The sequence below is a fragment of the Pituophis catenifer genome, unplaced genomic scaffold, assembly GCF_029215685.1.
Source record: "Pituophis catenifer annectens isolate HBS135680 unplaced genomic scaffold, rPitCat1.0.hap2 SCAF_2, whole genome shotgun sequence".
Classification (NCBI taxonomy): Eukaryota; Metazoa; Chordata; class Lepidosauria; order Squamata; family Colubridae; genus Pituophis; species Pituophis catenifer.
In genome coordinates this window covers 74,006,760-74,028,649 of record NW_027256882.1, presented here as the reverse complement: position 1 = coordinate 74,028,649, position 21,890 = coordinate 74,006,760, and the positions used below count along the sequence as shown (strand labels likewise).

The window sequence follows — 21,890 nt, the reverse complement described above, 5'->3', positions numbered from 1 at the left end:
AGCTCAATGAAGTCCAGGTAGATTCATGTAACTGAACATCACCATAATATTTTTCAACTCTGTAGAATTGCATAGGATATGTTACAATGGGAAAGATTGCCAACCTTTAGTAGTAATAGAAAATTGATCAGTGGAAATCACTATCTCAGTTTGCTTGTTTCTCATTCACAAGATGCACCCATTACCACAGTTAGAAATTACAATAATCAAGCACTGCATCCAAATATAAAATAAAATAGTATCTCACCCTTCAAAACAAAACTGGAACTTTGGTTTATAGGAACCGGTTATGCCCATATGCCTTCCTCATCATCCTGCCAGCCAGCCAGTAGGAGGTAGATTGGAGTTTTAGCATTGGAATAAAGGAAGAAACAATTAGTTACCTCAGTGCAGTTGAAGATCTATTAATCTTTGGTGATGAAAGTTCAGGTTCTCAAACACATTGGAATGAAATGTAAACAACAACTATTTTCCTTCCTACAATTTTTCCCACACAGGCAGGTTCCATGATCAATCAAGTGTTGATCATTTCACAAGGCACAAATCCAAAAATGTAGTGAAACATGGCTTGAACAGAGTTGTAATTTTGCATCCAAAAGATATTATGAATCTGAATAGGTAATAACAAGAAGATAATTTCATAGCTCTTTCGGAAAGCACATTGCTAACTATACCTATCAATATTATGATTTTCCATTGGTCTTATTTCTGAGGAGGATATAATTTTTTTTAAACTTAACGTGACTATTTAAATAAATATATCAGTAAGTATTTTAATGAATCATTTTAGTTTTGTATAGCACAGAAATATAGTAATGACCAAAAGAGACAATTTATTGAGGCAAATAAACAAATAGAAATAAAAACTTCAAGCTGGAAGGGACCTTGGAGGTCTTCTAGTCCAACCCACTGTTCAAGGCAGGAGTCCTTATTCTATTACAGATAGGTGGTCCAATCTTTTCTTGTAAATCTCCAGCAATGGAGCATCCGCAACTCTGGGAGGTAAGATGTTCTATTGATTAATTGTTCAACAATTGTTAATTGTTGTCATTGTTAAGAAATTTCTTCTTAATTCCAGATAGAGTCTCTCTCTGACAAGCTTCTACCCATGCTCTTCAGATGCTTTGGAGAATAAATCAACCCCCACTTCCCATGACAGCTGTTCCAAGTATTGGAAGATGGCTATCATGTCTCCTTCTCTTTGTTAGACTAAACATACCTAGTTCCCTTAGACCTTCATTCTACAATTTAGCATCCAGACCCCTGCACTCTTTCTAGGGCCTCAGCATCTTTTTTTTGTATCATGGTGGCTAACTAGCTTCCTGCTACAGCTGTATGTCTCCTCCCTCACACATATCCTTTGACTCCAAATGCTTCCTATGTCTAAAGATGAGAGGGAACAAGTGAGGGACAGAGCAGAGGCAGCAAGGATGGTGCAGCCCTAAAGAGTGTATTTTTATAGAAAATGTGAATCTAAAGGGACTTTGCCTGATACGAAACATGCCACATTTCTCTCAAGATGCCAACAATTTTCTGCTCCAAGTGCAATTTTATGAGCTTCCTTGCATGTAGTTCCAGAATTTTACATAACCATTTAGAATTTATTCAGAATGTATTTATTTAGAATAAATTCTGTTCCAAACTACCCTAATATAAATGGGATCCTGATTATTATTATTTTTTGCTTGATTTAAATTGAAAATTTACTTCCACGTTTGCAATTACCTTGCTTTTTCTCTTTTTGTAAGGATTTTATTTTTATGTGTGTAACATGAAATAGAAACTGCCAGAATAGTATTAGTGGGTAGAATTAAATTAGTGTGGTTTTGAGAACAAAGAATTTTCTGGCTGAGAGATTACTTGATTTAAAAAGGAAAGGAAAGAGAAAAGAAAGATGGCTTGAAAATGCCTGCTTTTCCAGGATAAATCTGTTGAACACATTTAGATAAAGGAATTACTGTGTTCAATATTAATGACCATGGATTCTACTGAATTTTTCTCAGGCAGATGGTAATTGTTCTATTCTAATTCTCCTGTCTGGATTACAAGTGCAGTCAGATGTTGAATAATTTCCCAGGATGGGATCAAGTCTTTCTAAGCTGTGAATACTCTCTTTCTGGAATGTTTGCCCTGCAACATCATGTTGCCTCTTCTCATTGAAAACAGGTGGAGTATGTTTTCTCTGAGGAAATGGTAAATGCTTTATTCTTATTCACCTGTTCAAGTAATTCTTCAGAAAACAGTTAGTGTAAGCTACTGGTAAAAATAATGCACATATTAGATGATGAAAATATTGTTCTTCAAGCATTCTTCAGTAAGAAAAGTGATAAAGATTCCCTCTAGATTAGGTCAACTTCATGCTATTTTGTTGACTATCATATCTATCTATCTATCTATCTATCTATCTATCTATCATCTGTGTGTGTGTGTGTGTGTGTGTGTGTGTGTATGTGTGTATAATGTATATGTACATATATATGTGTGTGTGTGAATCATAGCATAACTTAGCATAGTGTAGCATATCATAATATTATTTTATATTGATAAAGGTAAAATAAATTTAAAGGTAAAGGTTTCCCTGTGCCTGTCTGATTCTAAGGCATCGTGCTCATCTCCATTTCTTGGCTGAGGGAGCCAGCACTGTCTGAAGACATTTTCTGTGATCATATGGCGAGCATGGCTATTTGCCAAAGGTGCATGGAATACTGTTAACTTCCCATCAAAGTGGTACTTATTAATTTACTTACGGTGCGTGCTTTTGAACTGCTAAGTGGGCAGGAGCTGGGGCAAGTAATGGGAGCTCACACCATTGTGCAGCATTTGGGTCTCAAACCCAGGCTGACAAGTATCTTTAACTGCTGAGCCTTATATTATTAGCATAGCGTAGCGTAGCGTAGCAAATAGTATAGTAATAAATACTATATTCCTAATAATACTAAATATACTTCCTAATGAGCACTGATATGTCTTGATGTTTACCTATCCAAACAATAATCAAGTCCAACCCTGTTTAGCTTTCTGAGATCAGCTAAGGTCATCTAGAGGCAGCTCCCTTGCTGAGCAGGACAGAGTAGAAAACAAATAAATTTAGATGTTATGTTAGGACAGAAAGAAAGATTCCCTTTCTAAAAACATCTGAAGAATTTCTTGTCCTTTGGAAAACTTCAGTAAAATGCCTATCTCCTCAGTGTCTCTGGTCACAAATAGGATATAGAATCTGCCCAGATGTTTTTAAAATAAAATACTTCTGGAATATTTACTAGGACCTAAGATTAATTAAAAATGCCTTACAACACAATCATTACAAGTTTAAGTGTTCTGCTTCTCCTTCTTCAGTAAAAAAAACTTGCCTGATCAGACTTGTAATAGATGACTTTTATATCCTTGAGCACAAAGAATTAACATCTCAACTTAAAGTAAATCTAGTGAAAATAATGTACTCATCTTATGAAATAGTGTTTATTTTTTTTTCTCCCAAAAAGCATGGTGTAAGGGAACTAGAATAAGGCATCCTATTCTTGTCTTCTTGTCTGCTGCCTATAACTGGTGGTTTGAGCTGTCAGACATGTTACTACTGGCCCCAGGCTTGTGAAAGCTTTTCTACCACTTGCAGACAAATTTACTTTTTTCAACACAGTGATTGCCACACAAGGGATTTCATTTCTCACTCACTGTGACCTGAAAAGACTCCAGTTTTCTATCGTATATAGGACCTTTAAAAACAAAACCTCAGAAGGTGTTAATCTTCAATATACAGTACAAGAAACAATAAGGTCTAACAGAATGAAGTAAAAAATCTCTCATTCATTTGGTTTATATCCACCTTTTCTCAAGCCAGTTTACATAGAGAGGCTACTTCGTTTTATCCCCACAAAGTCTACCTTGTGAAATAAGTTGTGTCACAAGAGAATGACCACCTAATCTCACCAGTAGCTAAGCTTGGGTCTTCCCAGTTCTAGTCCAGTATCTTAACTACTCTATTCTACTGGCTCTAACTATGGGTTTTATGAATCTCCTGGAATTTTTTGTGATTTTATACCAGTGTTAGGGATTAAATCAGTCCAGAGATTTTTGTATGACACAGACTAGTATAATAAAACTATGGTACAATCCAGGGGTGGGTTTCAAAACCCGTTGCTACCAGTTTGCTCGTGGGCGCGCATATGCATGTGCATGCAATGCTTCTGCGCATGTGCAATGCTTCTGCGCATGCGCAATGCTTCTGCACATGCGCAACACTTCTGGTCATGTGCAGAAGCTTCTGCATATGCGCAGAAGCATCCGGGTGGGGGACGGAGCTTCTCACTGACACAGCTACCAGTTTGCCCAATCCAGGACAAACTGGTAGCAATCCACCACTGGTACAATCAGTTGACAATAGCTGTAAAAAAAAAAAAGATACTTAAAATTTGGCACACCAATGGTTAATTTGAAGTTTGCTTGATTCCATTTGCTAGTGGTCAGGCTCTGGCTGACTGTATATTTTTCCAATGGCATAATTAATCTCTGTTTACTTCCTTCATTAATCAGATACTGCTGTATACCGCACTCCCTCCGTCACTTGTTATTCTGCTCTTTGTCTCCACAATGTTCTTACTATTTAAGTATCACTTGTACTATTTACTCAAAGCTACTTTTTTGCCATCAACTTGATCGCCAACGGTTAATGTAGCCAGTTTTTAATTAAATAAAAAGGCCCAAAGATTTGCAAATATTGCCTTGGGCAAAGCAAGGCATTCTGGAAATATGTCCTTATAAGAGACTAATTTAGTCTAGAATATTTACATTTTACCCTTTCTGTATACAACCTCCTGAAACATCACCTAATAACTTCTAATAAAATTCATCCACTTTTTAACTAGCTAATAAAAAAAGCCCTGAAATACACACTGAAATTCTTTTCTTTTTAGAAATAAATCTAATTCTCCTATTAAGCAGTACCCTCTTTGCATTTATATCTACGCTGATCCACTTGTCATTTTCTCCACCCCCTCATTAGATCTCTATTTTCAACAGCATTCATTTCTCTTCAAACAAAAATATTTTGTCTTATCTTTATGTGCATTGGACCAAGGAAATCTGAAGGACAATTTATGTAGCTGTAGCTATTATTCTTTCCTCCTAGTTTCCTCTAATGAACACTTTGTTAGCAATTTTTTATGTTATATACATTTTTAAACATGCATTTTGTATTCATTTTTAAAAGATATATGCAATGTTCTCAACTCTCCACATGCAATCCTTCAAGCCTAAATTGACAAAATTTAAAAAAGGATCTATCTGGATTTCAATTCATAATTTTGCTTGGGGAGTGTTAATTAGACCAGTTGCCATTAACATGTTCAACGCATTTTCCAAACCAAGCCCTTCCTCAGATGAATGGAATGGTGAGCTCATCTTGTAGTTCTGTTAAAGGAACTTTGGACTGTTTGTTCAAAAGTGAGATATCAACATTGACCAATAATCAAAGATGAATAAAAAGAAAATTCTTGCCAAGAACTCTTTGAAAAGTGTGTTCAGAGCATGGGTGGGGTATTACAGAATGAAGTGTGGAAAGTCATTCAGTGCACCAGTAACAAAAGTTTTATTTCATGTTGGCCGAGATGAGGAAATGACTTTTTCATGAAAGAATCTCTCTCTTTCAACACCTATCACCTTTCTTTGTTCAGTACTTGGTTCTTTCTTCTTTTGAACAGACTGCAGGGAATAAAATAAGGAACCAACATGATGTAGTGGTTAAGGTGCTGGATAGGACCTGGGAGACTTTGGTTTAAGAAAAACCCCAGCCATCCTTAAAATCACTCTTTCTTCACTTAGCTTAACCCCACAGTGTCATTGTTTGGGGTACAGTTCTTCAACCGTTAAGGCAGTATACAGTTGTATACTGCCTTAATTGCTTAGAAGAAAGTCTAACAAATAAAGCAAGGTGTTTTTTTAAAAAAAAAAAATTCTCCCTCACCAGATTGCAAGGAGCACAGTGGCTCACTGGGTTGACAATCAGCAAGCCCACGTTTGAGACCTGAGTGCTACTGTGTGATCGAGCGAGCTCCTGTGATTTGCTCCAGCTCCTGCCGGCTAGGTGGGCACATTAATGGGGACATGAAAGGAGCCCCCAAACAGGTGCCCCCCCCAATGGTGATGTCACCAGCTAATCCTTTCTTCCCAGAAGCGCCTTTGTGCTTCCGGCATGAACATGAGTGACCTGATGCCATGGATATGATAAATCTTTTCATCTCTTTTTTGCAGAATTTGGATTCTTCCCACAAACTCACTGTTTTTTTCCTTATCTATTTGTGAAAAAGCTAGACATTTTATGAATAATATAAAAACCTATCCTAGAAATCTTTGATATTTTGAGGTTTTCTAATATGAAAAACAAATAACACTGTTTTGTTAATTTAACATAAAAGGACATAACTTAAAGAGACAAACCTTTTGTTAATACCGATTCAAAGTTGAATTCAACACATTCAACTCATTTAATGGTTTTTAGCAAGCTGAGTTCATAAAACAAAATAATAATAGATTATATTTGTGTGGATCAACTATCTAAACAACCAAACCCCTCTTTACCATCAAAAAGCAATTATTCAAAAATATTTTTAATAGTTACACTGAGATCTATTATAAGTGTTATGAAAATAAGAGGGAAGAGATAAAAGGAAGGGGGGGAATCAAAGGAGGAAAGAGAAAGGAAAATGGCTTCTCTAGGTGATGGAAACAAATAAAGCCATTCATTTCAATTCATAGAGCAGATAACTTATATTGTTTTCTTTTTTTCTTTGAACATTTATTTTACCTTAAAATTGCCCTGGTAAGAGGGTAAAGATGAAATTAAAGCAAGAAGAGTAGTGTCTTACCTGTTCTGGAGAGGGTCTATGATTGGAGTGTGTCCTTCCAGGAGATCTGTGGTGGTGATGGTGATGATGGTGGTGATAGTGATGATGGTCATCGTCATAGTTGTCTGCCATCAGTTTCATTCTATTCTGAGTCTGAAGGAAATAAAAAAACCCCACTAAATTCTAGAATGCAGAGACAACATTAGACACTATCTCTACTGTATGAGACCAATATTTCTCCCTACAACAAAGTATATTATATGAAATATGTGACAGCTGATATCAAGGATTGCAGAACAAGTGGTGACATTTTTGTGCTTAATAACTTGTTATGGATCCACCAATGAATCGACTTTCAGAATTATCTCTGTCATGATTATCTGTTAATCCCAAGAGCATATTGGTTGACCATGTTCAGCAACACTTTTGACTTTTTAGCTGAAAAATAAACTTTGTTCCATGATAACTAAAATAGGCAACTATTACCCACAACCCATTTAGAGCAGCCCTCAAGAACTGAATGAGTAAGAACATGCTAGAGATAGATAGATAGAAGATAGACAGAAGACAGACAGGCAGGCAGGCAGGCAGGCAGGCAGAGGATGGATGGATGGATGGATGGATGGATGGATGGATGGATGGAATCAGTCACCCCATAGAATCAACAGAAATACCTAAACCTTCATGGACTGAAGATGCAAACTTTTCTACAAATTTCACATCCATCCATCAATTTTAATACTGGGCCATAAAACATAAATTAAGATAGATGTGCTTCATAGAATGTTTATTTACAAGAAGCCATACTTCAAAAAGCATGTATTCTAAACTATGCACATAGGCTAGCCATGGATCACATCTATTTTATTGAAAGTATTGCATTTCAGATTCACCATTGTATAAATGCAGTGTAAAGACTTAGAACAAATCGACCTAGTAGATAAACATGGGAATCAGAACTTTCTAGCTCAGGGCTGTCAAACTGGTACCCCACAGGCTGAATGCATCACACACAGGCCACACCCACCCCAGCTCCATGGATGGAAAAAGTGTCACGAAACATCATGTGACAGCAACGTAATGCAGTCAGTTTAACACCTGTGTTATAGCTCTACACGTATCACCTAAATAGTTGATGAGTCCTCCTGGCCAATAATTTAGAACATGCAGCATGTGTGGGGTAATAAAATAAAAATATAACACATTTATTAAACTTAAACCCTCTTTTAATATGAACTGGTGAGTGACATCCTAAAGTTGTGCATTTATTGGGGGAATTTTTTTTTCAGATTTACAGTCTGAAAACTTTTATATGGTCTGAAACATAGCTCCCAACTGTACAGTGAGAAAATCCCTTTTCAATCTACACAACATCTAGTAGATTTCAAGGATTTGCCTTCTCAAATAAATTGTCTTTGTCTAATAAAGCAAAGCAAAGCAAAGCAAAAAATTCTAGAATTGGAAGAAGGGAAAAGATGATCTTACGTTTTTAGCAATCAGCTTTCTAAGAAAGAGCAACTCTAATCCTTACCTATTTCTTCTTTGAATTTTTAAAACATTTTATTTGTTTATTTTCTTATTAGTGAACAGCCTTAAATATCCTACCTTTCAACTGTATCCTATAAAAATGCACAAGTTAAACAAGAAGATATATGCAATCCTGAAAGTGTTTCCTGTAATGAGGTGTTGGGGATTAAACTTGTCATGGAATAAGAACTGTGAATGAATGATGCCATATTCTTAATATAGTGCTGAAACATAAATAAAACACCTTTAATATTGATTCCTGCTGAATCCAAACTATTGGCAAAGCAAACACAAAGCTACAGCTAATACCAAGTGTGATACTCTGAGTAGGGCATCTATATAAATTGATTAAATGAATAAATATTTAAATATTTCACAGTATAATTATCCTTCTGAAGCCTTTTGCAGTGTAACTGCATCCTGTCTTTTGATTAATACCAAATTATGTCAGAACTTTCTGAAGAAAAGATCATTGTTTTGCTGACTTACACATTGGCTAGAATAACAGGAACATACACAATTTAAGATCACCCTTTGGCTTCTCTTATGGCATTCTTATAAGAAATATATGTTTATATTCATGATGCTTAACTTGGACATTGCATCTTCAGTGGTTTCAAGCTTCCAAGTGACACAATCAGATGTCTTATTTTAGGGGATGAAATAGGAAGAATAAAAGTGTCTAGAAAATATGGGCTAAATATATTTTTTTCCCAATCATTTAAATTAAATACTGTGAAATATTGCAGCCCTGACTAATTCCTTTTAAGAGTCAGAAGGCTTTATAATGCCAGGTATAGTTTTATTTCAGGAAGAAATTAATTAACTAGATTGGAATTTGTCCAGGACCTCAAGGGCTCTACACTTGAGAAACAAAAAAGCAATGGAACTTTTATTGACCCCATATGTTTAAAAGCTTGGTGGGGAGAATAAGCATGTACTGGGTCTCTTGGCAATGTGATGAAAAATATTGATCTGGAGGGAAGAGTGCCACCTACTGATTTCTTTCTGCCACCATTTCCTGTTTCATGAATTTCTTTAAAATATGTTGAAGTTCATTGTTTCCAGTTAGCATTGGAAGGAATAAACTGAATCTGTTTCCAATTAGCATTGGACAGAAAAAAAATTAAGCATTCTACCAATCTTGAGTTGGTAATATATCTATGAACATATACTTTGGTATCGCTTTGCTTGTATATTTTGGAAAATATGGTTAATCAAGATTAGTTTAACTTCTTAAATTAGTTTCCTAACTAATATTCAGTAAGCTCAATGATAGATGGTTCAGGAACACTGTATTTTTCTTCAAGACGGTTGGACTTCAGCTTGTAAAAATTGATTTCAGTTGCTTTAAGTATGATGACAGTTTTAATTCTAAATTTAACTTCATATTTTGTTTTTGCATTTCAGTATTAGGTATTTCGCTTGCATGATCAGGAAGTGACAACAATATTTCACAGAATGAAAAGTCTTGGGATACATTATTTCCCTATTATGGAAAACCTTTAGGAATCATATCTGACCAAATGCTTATGCAAACTTGCAGTAGGAACTATGCTCGTATAGGAAGAGGAATAGGGGATCAGATACATAAGCAATTATAGTATGGAAAAATATGCTTTTGAATAAATAATTCCTCCTTGGCAACATATTCTCCTGGCTATATTTAATCTGATATTTCACTAAGCAGAGCCAAATTATAATAAAGAGATTGATCCTTAAGGATTATCACTTCATGGAGCAAGTCCGTGGATAATACATTCTGCAATTATCCTGTTAGCAACCAAACAATGAAAATCATACTGTAATGTAAGCTTGGCTCTGAAGGGCATCTTCAGGCGTCATGTGTTTAGTTCAGCTCCCAGTAGAAAAAGGTCTGAACTAAAAGTCTTTGATGAATAAGCTAATATTCTTTAAATATCAGATATGTGAAAAATCAGTTAGAAAACTTTATTGCAGAATCTTTGCTTAAGAACGTATCCACACAGCCTTTATTAAAAATTATGTTTTGAGATATTAATTCCAAATAATGTAGCCTAGTCAAAATTATCAATCCACCCAAATCTGAAAGTCACCAGGAGTGGAATTTGGAGTGATTCTGAAACAACTAGAAGATAATAATAATAATAATAATAATAATAATAATAATAATAATAATAATAAAGAAACTTATTGGGGGGTGGAGTGCGTGAAGGATTTTATTAGATAATAAATATCAATACAGTAGTTCATTATTTTAACAATGAAACAATGTACTTACTAGGACAAAAAGCAAATTCTCTACAGCTTCATTAAAAAAAAGTGATAACTTTTGAATGACTTGTGATTGTCTAGCCCTTCACCATCTCTTGCAGGTTCATAGTTAGAGTGAGAGTACAGGCTAAAAGCAGTGTGTAATTAATTTCAAAAGAACATGCAACTGGACAATATTGGCACTGGCATAGCATTTTTCTTTCTAACAAATCTCACTGAGTAAGTAGCCTTATATACCCCAAAAACAGCCTATATACCTCAAAAACAGGGGTAAAAGTTCTATGGTTTTTTTTTTTTAAGTATTTTATCAGATTCGGCCAAGATCCTGAGAGTTGCAGAACGCTAATGAAAAATAGATCCATAAGAACCATGGGAAACAGTTTGTTTCAGATTCTCCTTTTCGTTTTTCATACAGTAAATGTTGTTCATACATTACAGCCTGCTGAAAGCATGTCAGTTTCACACTTCAATTATTAAAATATATTGTTTGCTAGGTTGGCCATTCAGCTTTGCTAAGTATAGAGAAAAAGGAGCAATGGTTGTTTCAATGGTTGTTTATTACAGTATCTACAACAAATTATCCTTTCCAAGTCCATGTTCTTGAGTACTCAAGTATTTGCAGGAGCCAATCTGAGTTGGTCACTAGGATCAGAGGTTTTCTCTTCTGAGCTTTCAGACTCATGCTGGAACTCATCCTGAGGGAACTTCTCTCTCAGCACATTCTGGTGAGAGAGAAGTTCTCTGAGGATGGGTTCCAATACGAATCTGAAAGCTCAGAAGACTAAACCTCTGGTCCCGGTGACTGACCCAGATTGGATCCTTCAACATTATCCTAGACATGTATATTTGCCTTCATTCACTCAGGTATTTGTCTAAATAATCTGTCCCTAAATTTGGGGCTTTCAGTGTGAATAGAATTCCTCGCAAATATCACTACAGGTTTTTTTTATTTTGTTTTGTAGAGAGGATATTTCTCAAAATCCTGTTGCATGTGAGAAAAGTATCCTAATCATCACTATGAATCTCAGCCATAAAACCCAAAAGCATGAAACAATTATCCTTGCAAAAATATTCCACATCGATATTCTAATATCATAGATAGCCACAACTAGCATTTTTGCCTTGAAAGTTCAGTAAGTTACCCACATTGAAGATTGTTAAGTTCAGTAGGCTTAAAAAATTTATAAAATTGCATTCTTTCTGGGAAAGCTGAGATAGCCATATAACCTTCTGAATCACTCACAACAATAAAATGGAAAGAAATCAAAAGCTTGAGTTGACTTGCTTACCAAACCAACAAAAAAAAAGCAATATGCAGATTAGAATTGGAACACAGAAACATATTTTTTCAATTTTCCTAATAACATTCTTATTTTTATTATCTATGGCAGATTAATACTGAAATATTGGCACATGTGATATAAATATGAAAAACAGTTAAGTCACATTATTAGTGACAGAAGATATTATTTAATATCTAAATCTGTTTTTTCTCTCTCTGCCAACAAATGTTGTGTTAGTATGCTAATAACATTTTGGTGAAGTGATATTAATTAGGTTGTCTCTCAGCTTTGGGTCCTCCGAAAATATATAAGAAACACATACAGCCAAATATATGCACCCATTCAACGATGTGCCATTAGATACTGAAAAAGTGATAATGTGCAAATATTACTCAAACATATTTCAAAGCCGTATCCTTAGTTCCAAAGTGATCCTAATGCAGGGGTATCAAATTCAAGACCTGTGGGCCACATCCGGCCTGCAGGGTGCTTAGATCTGATCTGCGGGGCCACCCTGGAAACAGCGAAGGACTGGCTAGAGGTGACTCTGCCAGCGAAAATGGAGCTTGGAAGGGCCATGTGCGACCCTCCCAACCTCTGTTTTCAGTTGTGATGGCCTCCTGCAGCCCTCTGCCAGCAAAAATGTCAGTGAAAACTGACTGCTCAGGCCACCACAGGCATCCCAGACACAAGTGACATCAAGCTGGTCATGCCCATCGTGGCTGTGCCCACTCGGCTCCCTGAGGTGAAACACAACCCTGATGCCGCCTTCAATGAAATCAAGTTTGACACCCTTGTCCTAACTGATACATTGCATAAATACAGTATTGTAAATAAAGGTGGCAAACCTTTTTCCCTATTATAGACCTCTTTTTCTCACAAGGATTTTTCAAAGGCTGCCTGCTGGTTGTGAGTATGGCCAAATCCCTCCTCTAAGGGAGAGGCAGAGATGCCAATGATCTTGATATTAACCCAAGCCAACATTATTTCTTTCTTCATTTTTATACATTTATTATTTCATTCTGTTCTTACATATAGAAAACAGATAAGGAAACAAGTCCAACTAGTTACTCATATCCAAGGTCTTATCCTTCCTATACACAAACACGCCTTAATTTTTTCCCTTCTTCTTCTCTCACTGTTGCCTTACAGAAGAGTCTGAAAACTTGGCTCTGTTGCTTGGCCTGGGGCCCTGACAGAGGCGTGCTGTGTTGGAGGTGGCTGATGGGTAGAGAAGTTCCCCACCCCCAGACCACCAATCATTTTGGGTTTTAGCATTCCTATTTAACTCTCCTAATTTTAATTGTCTTGTATTGCCTTTTTTTTTAACTTGTCATTCTATTGTAAGCTGTTCAGAGATACTGTGTCAGTGAGATGGGTGGCACAACACTTAATATTTTTTTTTCTTTTCACTTTTAGTTGCTTATATTAATGAAAAATCCCCTTTGTGTGGCAATTATACTGGTGAGAAAGACACCTCTATTGGCATAAAAGGAGGGGAGTGGTTTTTTTTCTATGTAGCAAGAAGGCAAAACCATTGTCTAGATCAGTGGTGTTAAACACAAGGCCCATGGGCCGCATCTGGCCTACAGGATGCTTAAATCTGTCCCAGGGGCTGCCCTGGAAACAATGAAGGACCGGCCCTCAGTGTCTCTGCCACTCTGTTTTTAGACTGTGACAGCCTCCTGCAACTGTGAAAATGGGGCTCAGCAGGGCCGCGTGCAGCCCTCCCGAGCTCCAGTTTTGCTGGCAGAGCGCTTGGTCCACCAGGCACCCCCAACATGAGTGATGTTGAGCTGGCCATGCGCAGGCCACACCCCACACATACACGAGGTCAAACACAACCCTGATGTGGCCCTCAATGAAATCAAGTTTGACACCTCTGATTTAGATATACAAATGACACGGGTTGCATTTAAAGTAGCTGTGGCCTGGATTAGGTGGGCAAGTTGGTAATTTCACTTTCAAGCCGTAAAAGGATCTACACAAGGAATTCAGGAGTTCTATTCTTTCTGTAATCTGAAATGGAAATCCAAGTTCAAAGAAAATCCAGTATCCAATGGAGCACAAATGACAAGAAACTTAAATTTAATGTATACTGAGATCAGCTATGCTAAAAATAGCCATGACATTTCACATTTTGGTTTTCAATTTGTATTTTTTTTCTGCTTTCATTATCAATAAGGGTGTGATTTCTTTTCTAGAATACTGAAGCAGTGATAAAGTATAGGGAAGTATTTGCATGAATAATAGAAGTATTTGTATTCATAAAAACTGCAGCAAGAAGTATGTTTATACAGGGCGACGGTCATTTCATTTGTAAATGGGCAGAGATTATATCTATATAATCCTGGAAAATTATCTTTTCCCTTATTATGTTAAGACTGCAGTAAAGCATAATACAAAGAATAAAATCCTTTTTGTCATCTAGCAATTGCAGAAATTTGTTAATTTTTGAGAATGCCAAAGCTTGAGCTTTTTTCATAATATGTTTACAAGATAGTTAGGGATTATTTATAAAATAAAATATTGGACCATCTTCTTTTGCAAATAAAGCTTTTAGGTAGGGTTCCAAATCCCATCATTACCGGTTCGCTTGTGTGTGTGCGGGCATGTGGCACCCTTCCTGGTGCTTGACAGTATTAGGTTCATATTTATTATATATGTATTTATGTGCCTTCCATATATCTGCTTTTGTGGATGTGGACCAAATAAACCTTCCTAGATTGGGGACAGGGCAAAATGTAAAGGCAGGCTTTGCTCAGATCTTTCCTAATCCAGGCATAGTCTCTTTTCTGCAACCTCAAACTAAAGGCATCTTCCAGCATTTGCAAGATACCCAAAGTGAAAGATAAGAAAGATGCCTCCAAAACAGGGTGAAACAGCCGGTTCGCCCAAACTGGTAGTAAAAAATGCTTTTAAAAAGTTTTTAAAAAGTTCCGATGATCGCGCAGCACAGCTGATTGTTGCACAGCTGATCGTCAGAACTTTTTTTTTTTAACTTTTTAAGCATTTTTTTACTACCCATTTGCTGGAACCGGTAGTAAAAAAAATGCTTTAAAAAGTAAAAATAAAGTTCCGACGATCAGGCGGCACAGCTGTTGTTGCACAGCTGATTGTTGGAACTTTGTTTTTTACTTTTTAAGCATTTTTTACTACCAGTTCTGGTGCATGTGTGCAAAGTTCACATGCATGCACGAAGCAAACCAGTAGCAGACTTCAGAGCATTTCACCCCTGCTCCAAAATACAGTTCTGCTGGAATGGTTGCATTTTCTTACCCTGTCTCAGTGAAAGACAAAACAAATAGAATGAATTTCATATCGTATGAAATGAGTTCATACAATAAGGCAAGGAGCCTAAAGAAATCAGAATGGCCCTTAAAAATTGCATTCTACCTCAGTATGAAATGTGCCCAAAGTAACACAATCAAAGCCTTCCAGATTGCTGGAAATGATTTTTAGAAATATACTTTGGCAATTGCCTTGTCAACTCCTTTAGTTGGCTAATTTCAACAGTAGCAGACAGGCAGTGCATTTATTTTAATGGTTTTAGAATTAAATTGCCATTTAATTAATGGCAACAACTTTGACACCTGTCATTGTACAGTTTTACAAAATGGGCTTGGTTATTTCAAGTACATAATACAGCTCCTTCTTTCAAATCCTGATGGGTAATTGTCCTTTCGCAAACACCAGCTGGACTATTAGACACTTAACAGACTGGCAAGCACGATATTTTAACTGCCACAAAGACCTTTATCTAAACTATTACGACCAAATTTCAATTTCCATGGCATCTGTGATTGAGTAAATTTATGCTGACAATTGACATTTCTCTTATGATCATCACACATTTGGGAGTTCTGTTTCCTAAATGTCTGAGACCTCTGGGGGTTTAAAAAAAATGTAGCAGAGCATACAGGAGAGATGGTGTAGGAGAGTGAAGTCAGTAATGTATAGGCTGCACTCATGCTAAAAGTATTTGTCTCTGTTCTAAATAATAAAAGTGGTAATTATATGGAAGGATGTAAGAACACAAATACAAAGAAAGGGGCTCAGCTATATAATTAGCACTTTGAAAAAGGAGATGTCTGGACTCTGAAAACATTTTAGACCAATATACATGGGCCATATAAAATGTTCAGATTGCTTTTTTTTCCTGCAGAAAAAAAATAACTCATTGAACAGATAACTTTCTGTAATAACTATTTAAGAAAACAGATCCGGGAACTATTATTATACTATATTAAGATAGTTAACAGAAAATATATACAACAATAACCACTACTACTTTTTTTTGTCAAATCTTGAAATGTAAGAAATACAAGATACGCTTTTTATTTTTTCCCCATCTGATTAATGGACTGCAATATGAACCATAATTTTCCTATTACTAAATACTTTATAGCAAGATCGGAGAAATGTCATTTTTATCGAAAGTGATAAAGAAGGTTCTGTTTTGTAATGATGTTAATAAAAATGAATAATGGGTCTTTAGTGGGGGTTTTTTGGGGGGAGGGAATTGTAAGAATCAGAGCTTACAAGTATTGCAGAAAACTTCTCCAAGAAGTTAGGCAGTATTCAGTCAATACTGATTGATCTTAAAAAGCTAAGCATAAGAGGAAATGGTTAGGAATTGGGTGTTGGAAACCACTACAAAATCCCAAAGCTATAGATTAGTATATCAAGTAAAAAAAAAAAATCCATATAGAAGGCAGTGGTAACAATTTCCATACTAATTGTCAAGAAAAAAATGTATGTCCATGTAGCCACCTGAAGTCAAGCTTGATTTGAGGGGATGGACAATTGATATATTCCATAGGACCATTTGGATTCCAGCACACATTATAAATATGTTTTTCCTTATTTCTATCTGAATCACGGCAACAGAATCATTACATCATAATCTCTCAACGAAATTAACAGATAGAAAATCATAAAAACCACACTGTAGCTCACATCGTATCATAGATGAGGAAAATTATTGTAATCTTTTATGCAGGTGATCTTTCAAAGAAAAATTATACTTGAGTATAAAAACTGTCCAGTTTCACTTTCTAAATTGAATGGGACCGAGGTAAAGTCTGCAATCCATTTGCATGTGGGAAGACATAATAAAGAAACAGGGCTGCCACAAAGACTGTAAGCAAGATTGGCTAACAATTATTAGAAATGGGATGTTCAGTATTGTATTTCAGAAATCAGCATCCTAAGTAGTGAACCAAGACTGATCCCAAAACGTTTTGCTGTTTGACCGAAAGGCTCCATAAGTCTACTTGCAGAAGCCGACTGAGCAGCGAATAGATTTTTCCCTCAGCGCTTCTTATGCGACCATGTCAACTTCAGCCAAAGAAAGCAGTTTGCTAAAAGTTGCTGGCAGGTCACTGGAAACATAGCTCTATCCTCCCACATCTGCCTCTGCTTACGCCCTACTCCACCTTTCTCCATTCTTGTTTCTTGACCACTGACACACATTCTGCATGCCAATGGGGGCCATTTGTGTGATGTCTTCTAAACTAGCCTGCTACTTTTGGGATTTACCTGGGCTTTCAATATGCTGGCTGAGGTTTCTCTTGCAGGCCAGGTATTATCAAATGACTTACGAAATCAGAGGAGCAGCCATGATCAGAGATTGTGACAGTGGTGTGTTGCTGATCATCCTGCCAGCTGCAAGCTCTCCATGTCTAAATCTAATAAAGCTGTTGAGCTGTACAAAGTACTGAAAATGCTTCCCTCCCCACTACAAATTCTTATAGTCTTCAGGTTCTTGTTGCAGTCATGGAAGACTTATGAGTTCAATTATTTGTTCCCGCTCTCCATTATTAATTACTCCTTTCCTGGGACTGCATACAGCATAACTGAATTAAAGGAAAAGATCCCAAAAGACAACATTTCCTGATCTTTCACATGCTAGCTTTTCCTTAGACTTCTATTAATCAATAGTTCTGTGGCTGAGTTAGGTCCCTGCAGAATGTGTGTCTGCTACTTTTGGATTCATTTCCTGGATACAGTTGATGAAAGAATGTTGAAATAAAAAAGAAAAGAGTAAGTTTTTTCTTATTTTTTTATGCACTTCCAGTGTCATAAGATTTCAATGTCACCTTACTGATTCCTAAAACTTTTACAAAATAGCGAGCTAATGAGTAGTGAAGATTGCCAAACACTAACATTGTCTCTGGCTGATATATTATGGACACCTGTGGTATTGAAGTAGCTGGAACGCTTCTACATTGAAATTCTTGCAAGCAGTTTTTGGCCAATTCTGTTTACATTTTTGGCTGGCCATCCTAATAATGAAAAAGGACAATTGGGAAATTCATCAGTTATTCTTAACAATCCTTGGGGAATTTTTAATTATAGCTCTCAGGCAAGTTATTTCAGAGAGGAAATCTGACATCATTGTAAATATTTCACTAACAGCATTTATCTTTGATTTTTTTTTCTAACTAGAAATTTTAACTTGTTCAACTGCAAGCAAAGCACTGGATTTCTTTTAATACAGCAGTGACATATTCTATTTTTTATTTATATCAGATACTTCGACATGAAACAAGCTTGCTAAACAATTAATGATTCTAAACATCCACATATTGTGTGCATTGCAGTTGTGTTTTTCTTCTCTTTAATATGTAATATTTTGTCTTCTAAAAATAACCATTCTGAAAATAGCCTCAGATTTAAAAATGGTTGAATTGTTTCCAGTATCCCGATGCAAGATTTTATAAAAGAACAGCCTTCTGCAACCTGATGCTATTCAGATATGCCAGAAGGCCAATTCCACCCATGTCCCAGCCAAATTTCAAATTTAGGTAGGATTTCAAACTTAGGTAGGATGACTTTTGAGATGCATTTAGGGATCAATTACCATGGCTGCTGATGTCGCAAAGGGACTTCCTGGTAACGGAGGGGAAAGCATTGAGGTTCAAGCCACTTTTTAGGAAAATGCAAATTTGAGCCTTTGTGAAAGAGTATAGGGAATCCTCGACTTACAACAGTTTGTTTAGTGACCATTCAACATTACCACTGAAAAATGGGACTTATGACCATTTTTCACACTTACAACTGTTGCAACAGCTCCATAGTCATCTGATCAAAATTCAGACAATTGGCAACTGACTCATATTTATGATGGTTTCAATGTCCCGGGATCACATGCTCACCTTTGTGACCCTTCTGACAAGTAAAATCGATGGGGAAGCCAGATTTACTTAAACACTATGTTACTAACTTAACAACTGCAGTGATTCCCTTTGCAACCGTGGCAAGAAAGTTCATAAAATGGGGCAAAACTTACTTAACAAATGTCTCGCTTAGCAACAGAAATTTTGGGCTACCTGTACAACTCTGAAGGTGGAACGTAACCCATCTCTCTGATTCTTGGCTTTCTAGCATCAGCATCCTTAGTTGAGAGAGAGAAAAAATATTTCTGCAGTTCTTTCAAAGTAAAACATTTAAACTACAGCAGTAGTGGGTTGCTACCAGTTCGGTCCAGTTCTTGCAAACTGGTAGTAACGGCAGCAGGAGACTCCGCCCAACTGCCCAGACGTCATCACAGACGATCTGCGCATGTGCAGAAGCTTCTGCGCATGGGTGCGCACACGCGCTCCCATTGCGAACCGGTAGCAAAGGTAAGTGGAACCCACCCCTGAACTACAGTAGTGGTCAAAAGTGTATTTTTGAGGTTTGATGGCTAATAACACCACTTTTTTTGGGGGGGGGTTCAAGATAATCATAATCCACTGCTGGAATGCCTGGGAATAGCCCAGACCTTAACCCAATTGAAAATCTATGGAGCCGACTAAAGAAACTTGTTAGTCAGAAGCAACCCAGCAATAAAACCCAGTTAATAGAAGCAATCATTCAATCTTGGTTTCACATTATAATAGCCGCAGAACTAAAAGACTTGGTTCACTCCATGGGAAGATGTTGTAAGGCCGTAATTCATGCTAAAGGTTACCCAGCTAAGTATTAACTCATGTGATCATTTTTGTATATCTCATTTTTTTCTATGGTAATAATTTTTGTATATCTCATTTTTTCTACGTTTCACTTTTTATTCTTTATACTGTAACTGCTATTCTAATAGCAAATCCTTCATAAAAGTTAGTGCATTACATTCTTGATTAAATTATCTTTTCATTGATATATAATTTTATGGTACTACTCGAAAAAAAAGTGGTGTTATTAGCTAGTTTTAGAAAATACACTTTTCCCAAAAGGTTTCCACAATTTTGGCCACTACTGTAAAGATTTTTTTCAAAATATTGTAATTGCGTTAGTCAAGAGCCTAACTCTTGAGTTGCCTACTTTAACTCAAGCCTATCATTGTGATCATGAATATATTTAAAGGTGGTCCTCAAGCTAAACGTCCCTAAAGCTTGTCCAAAACCAGTTCTTGCTCATCTTGGTTGACTGCCAGACTGCTACTTCAGTGAAAATGGTGCCTCAGTATAACATTTTGGCCACAACTACATTAACCACTCTAATACATGGGATTCTGGAAAGGTTTTGACTTTGGCTGCAACATTTCAGAATAACTCTTTTATTGATGCACAGCTACAATATATTTGATTTATGTCATCTTTCAACCTGCTCTCTTCAGACACATTCCCTAAGACACCCTCTGCTTTCTTCATTACATTTTTCTTGTGGTTAAAAGAACAGACTAAACGCTGACAGGCCTATGATTTAAAGAGTCTTAAATACGTCATATTTATAAGTATCCTCCAGTCACATTGAGGTCTATAAGACCTCCCTGGTTAAGTTTACCTAGAATATTTTGGGTTGTAGAGTTTCCCCCATGTTTCCTATACATGATGCAATATTGAAACCAAGGATTTAAGTATAAGAAAGGGCCTTTATTAACTAAAAGTGGAGTTTCGATTTGATTGATTGCAATAATTTCTGAATAGTAAAGTTTTGCAGAATCTTCAATTTAGCTTTTCATACTACCAATGTTCCCTCCTCAGTTGTGCTATCCTGAACACATTTATTGGACAGCAAATCTCACCTTCTGCTTTGAATCTGAAAGATAACGCACAGTAGAAATGCAAATAAATTTCAGTAAAACAGAAGGACATCTATCCACCCTAAATGGTAGGGGAATTTAAAAAGCAGTTTTATATAATGGATGGAATGTCTAACTTGGATTCTTGTCCTTCTTGGAAATGGAACTGGTTGTTATTTTTCTTGGCAAAGCATGTACGCTAACTCAAACCTCTTGGAGGAAGGTCAGATTTAAAATATAACAGGCTTATAAACATGCAATAAACAAAAGAGACCTGTACGTATTTGCTGAACATTTATTCCAAACTTCTAACAAAGAACGGCACTCAAGGTGGCTATTATAATAAGATTAAAAAGAGTAAAAACAGTAAGTGCAGTGACAACTCACTTTGCTTGCCCAACTAAAAGCTAAACTAACTTAGCAGCCAACTCACTGATCTGCCAAAGGTCTGCTGGAATAAAAAGAAAATGCATAAATAAAATAAGACAAAGTACATTTGCCTATCAATGGGAGAAGAAAAGGATGGAGCTAGCTTAAGCTCCACTGGCAAAATGAAGAATAGCAATCAAAGAAAGGATTGCAAGAAATATATCCAGTGTTAGTGGGATTGAGGGTGGGGACTCACCCAGTGTGAGAATTATTTTTTTTACTACCGGTTCTGTGAGCGTGGCTTGGTAGGCATGGCATGGCTTGATGGGCATGGCAGGGGAAGGATACTATAAAATCTCCATTCCCTCCCCATTCCAGTGGAAGGATACTGCAAAATCCCCATTTCATCCCCACTCCAGTGGAAGGATACTGCAAAATCCCCATTTCCTCCCGATCAGCTGGACTCGGGAGGGAAAGAATAGATGGGGGCAGGGCCAGTCAGAGGTGGTATTTACCGGTTCTCCGAACTACTCAAAATTTCCACTAACAGTTCTCCAAAACTGGTCAGAACCTGCTGAATACCACCTCTGGACTCACCCACAGAATCTAAAA

At 36.6% G+C, this 21,890-nt stretch overlaps 1 protein-coding gene across 2 annotated transcripts in view; it reads right to left on the bottom strand.

The window, feature by feature from the left end:
• Positions 1-287: 287 nt before the first annotated feature.
• The window catches only part of ERC2 (ELKS/RAB6-interacting/CAST family member 2), a 439,008-nt gene continuing 417,405 nt past the window's right edge, over positions 288-21,890 (bottom strand). For both annotated transcript variants that reach the window (XM_070933636.1, XM_070933637.1), the window contains exons 14-15: positions 6,861-6,992; positions 288-314 (exon numbers count right to left, since the gene is read on the bottom strand). In XM_070933636.1, coding sequence (XP_070789737.1) covers positions 288-314; positions 6,861-6,992 — 159 coding nt within the window. The remainder of the gene's footprint in view (positions 315-6,860; positions 6,993-21,890) is intronic.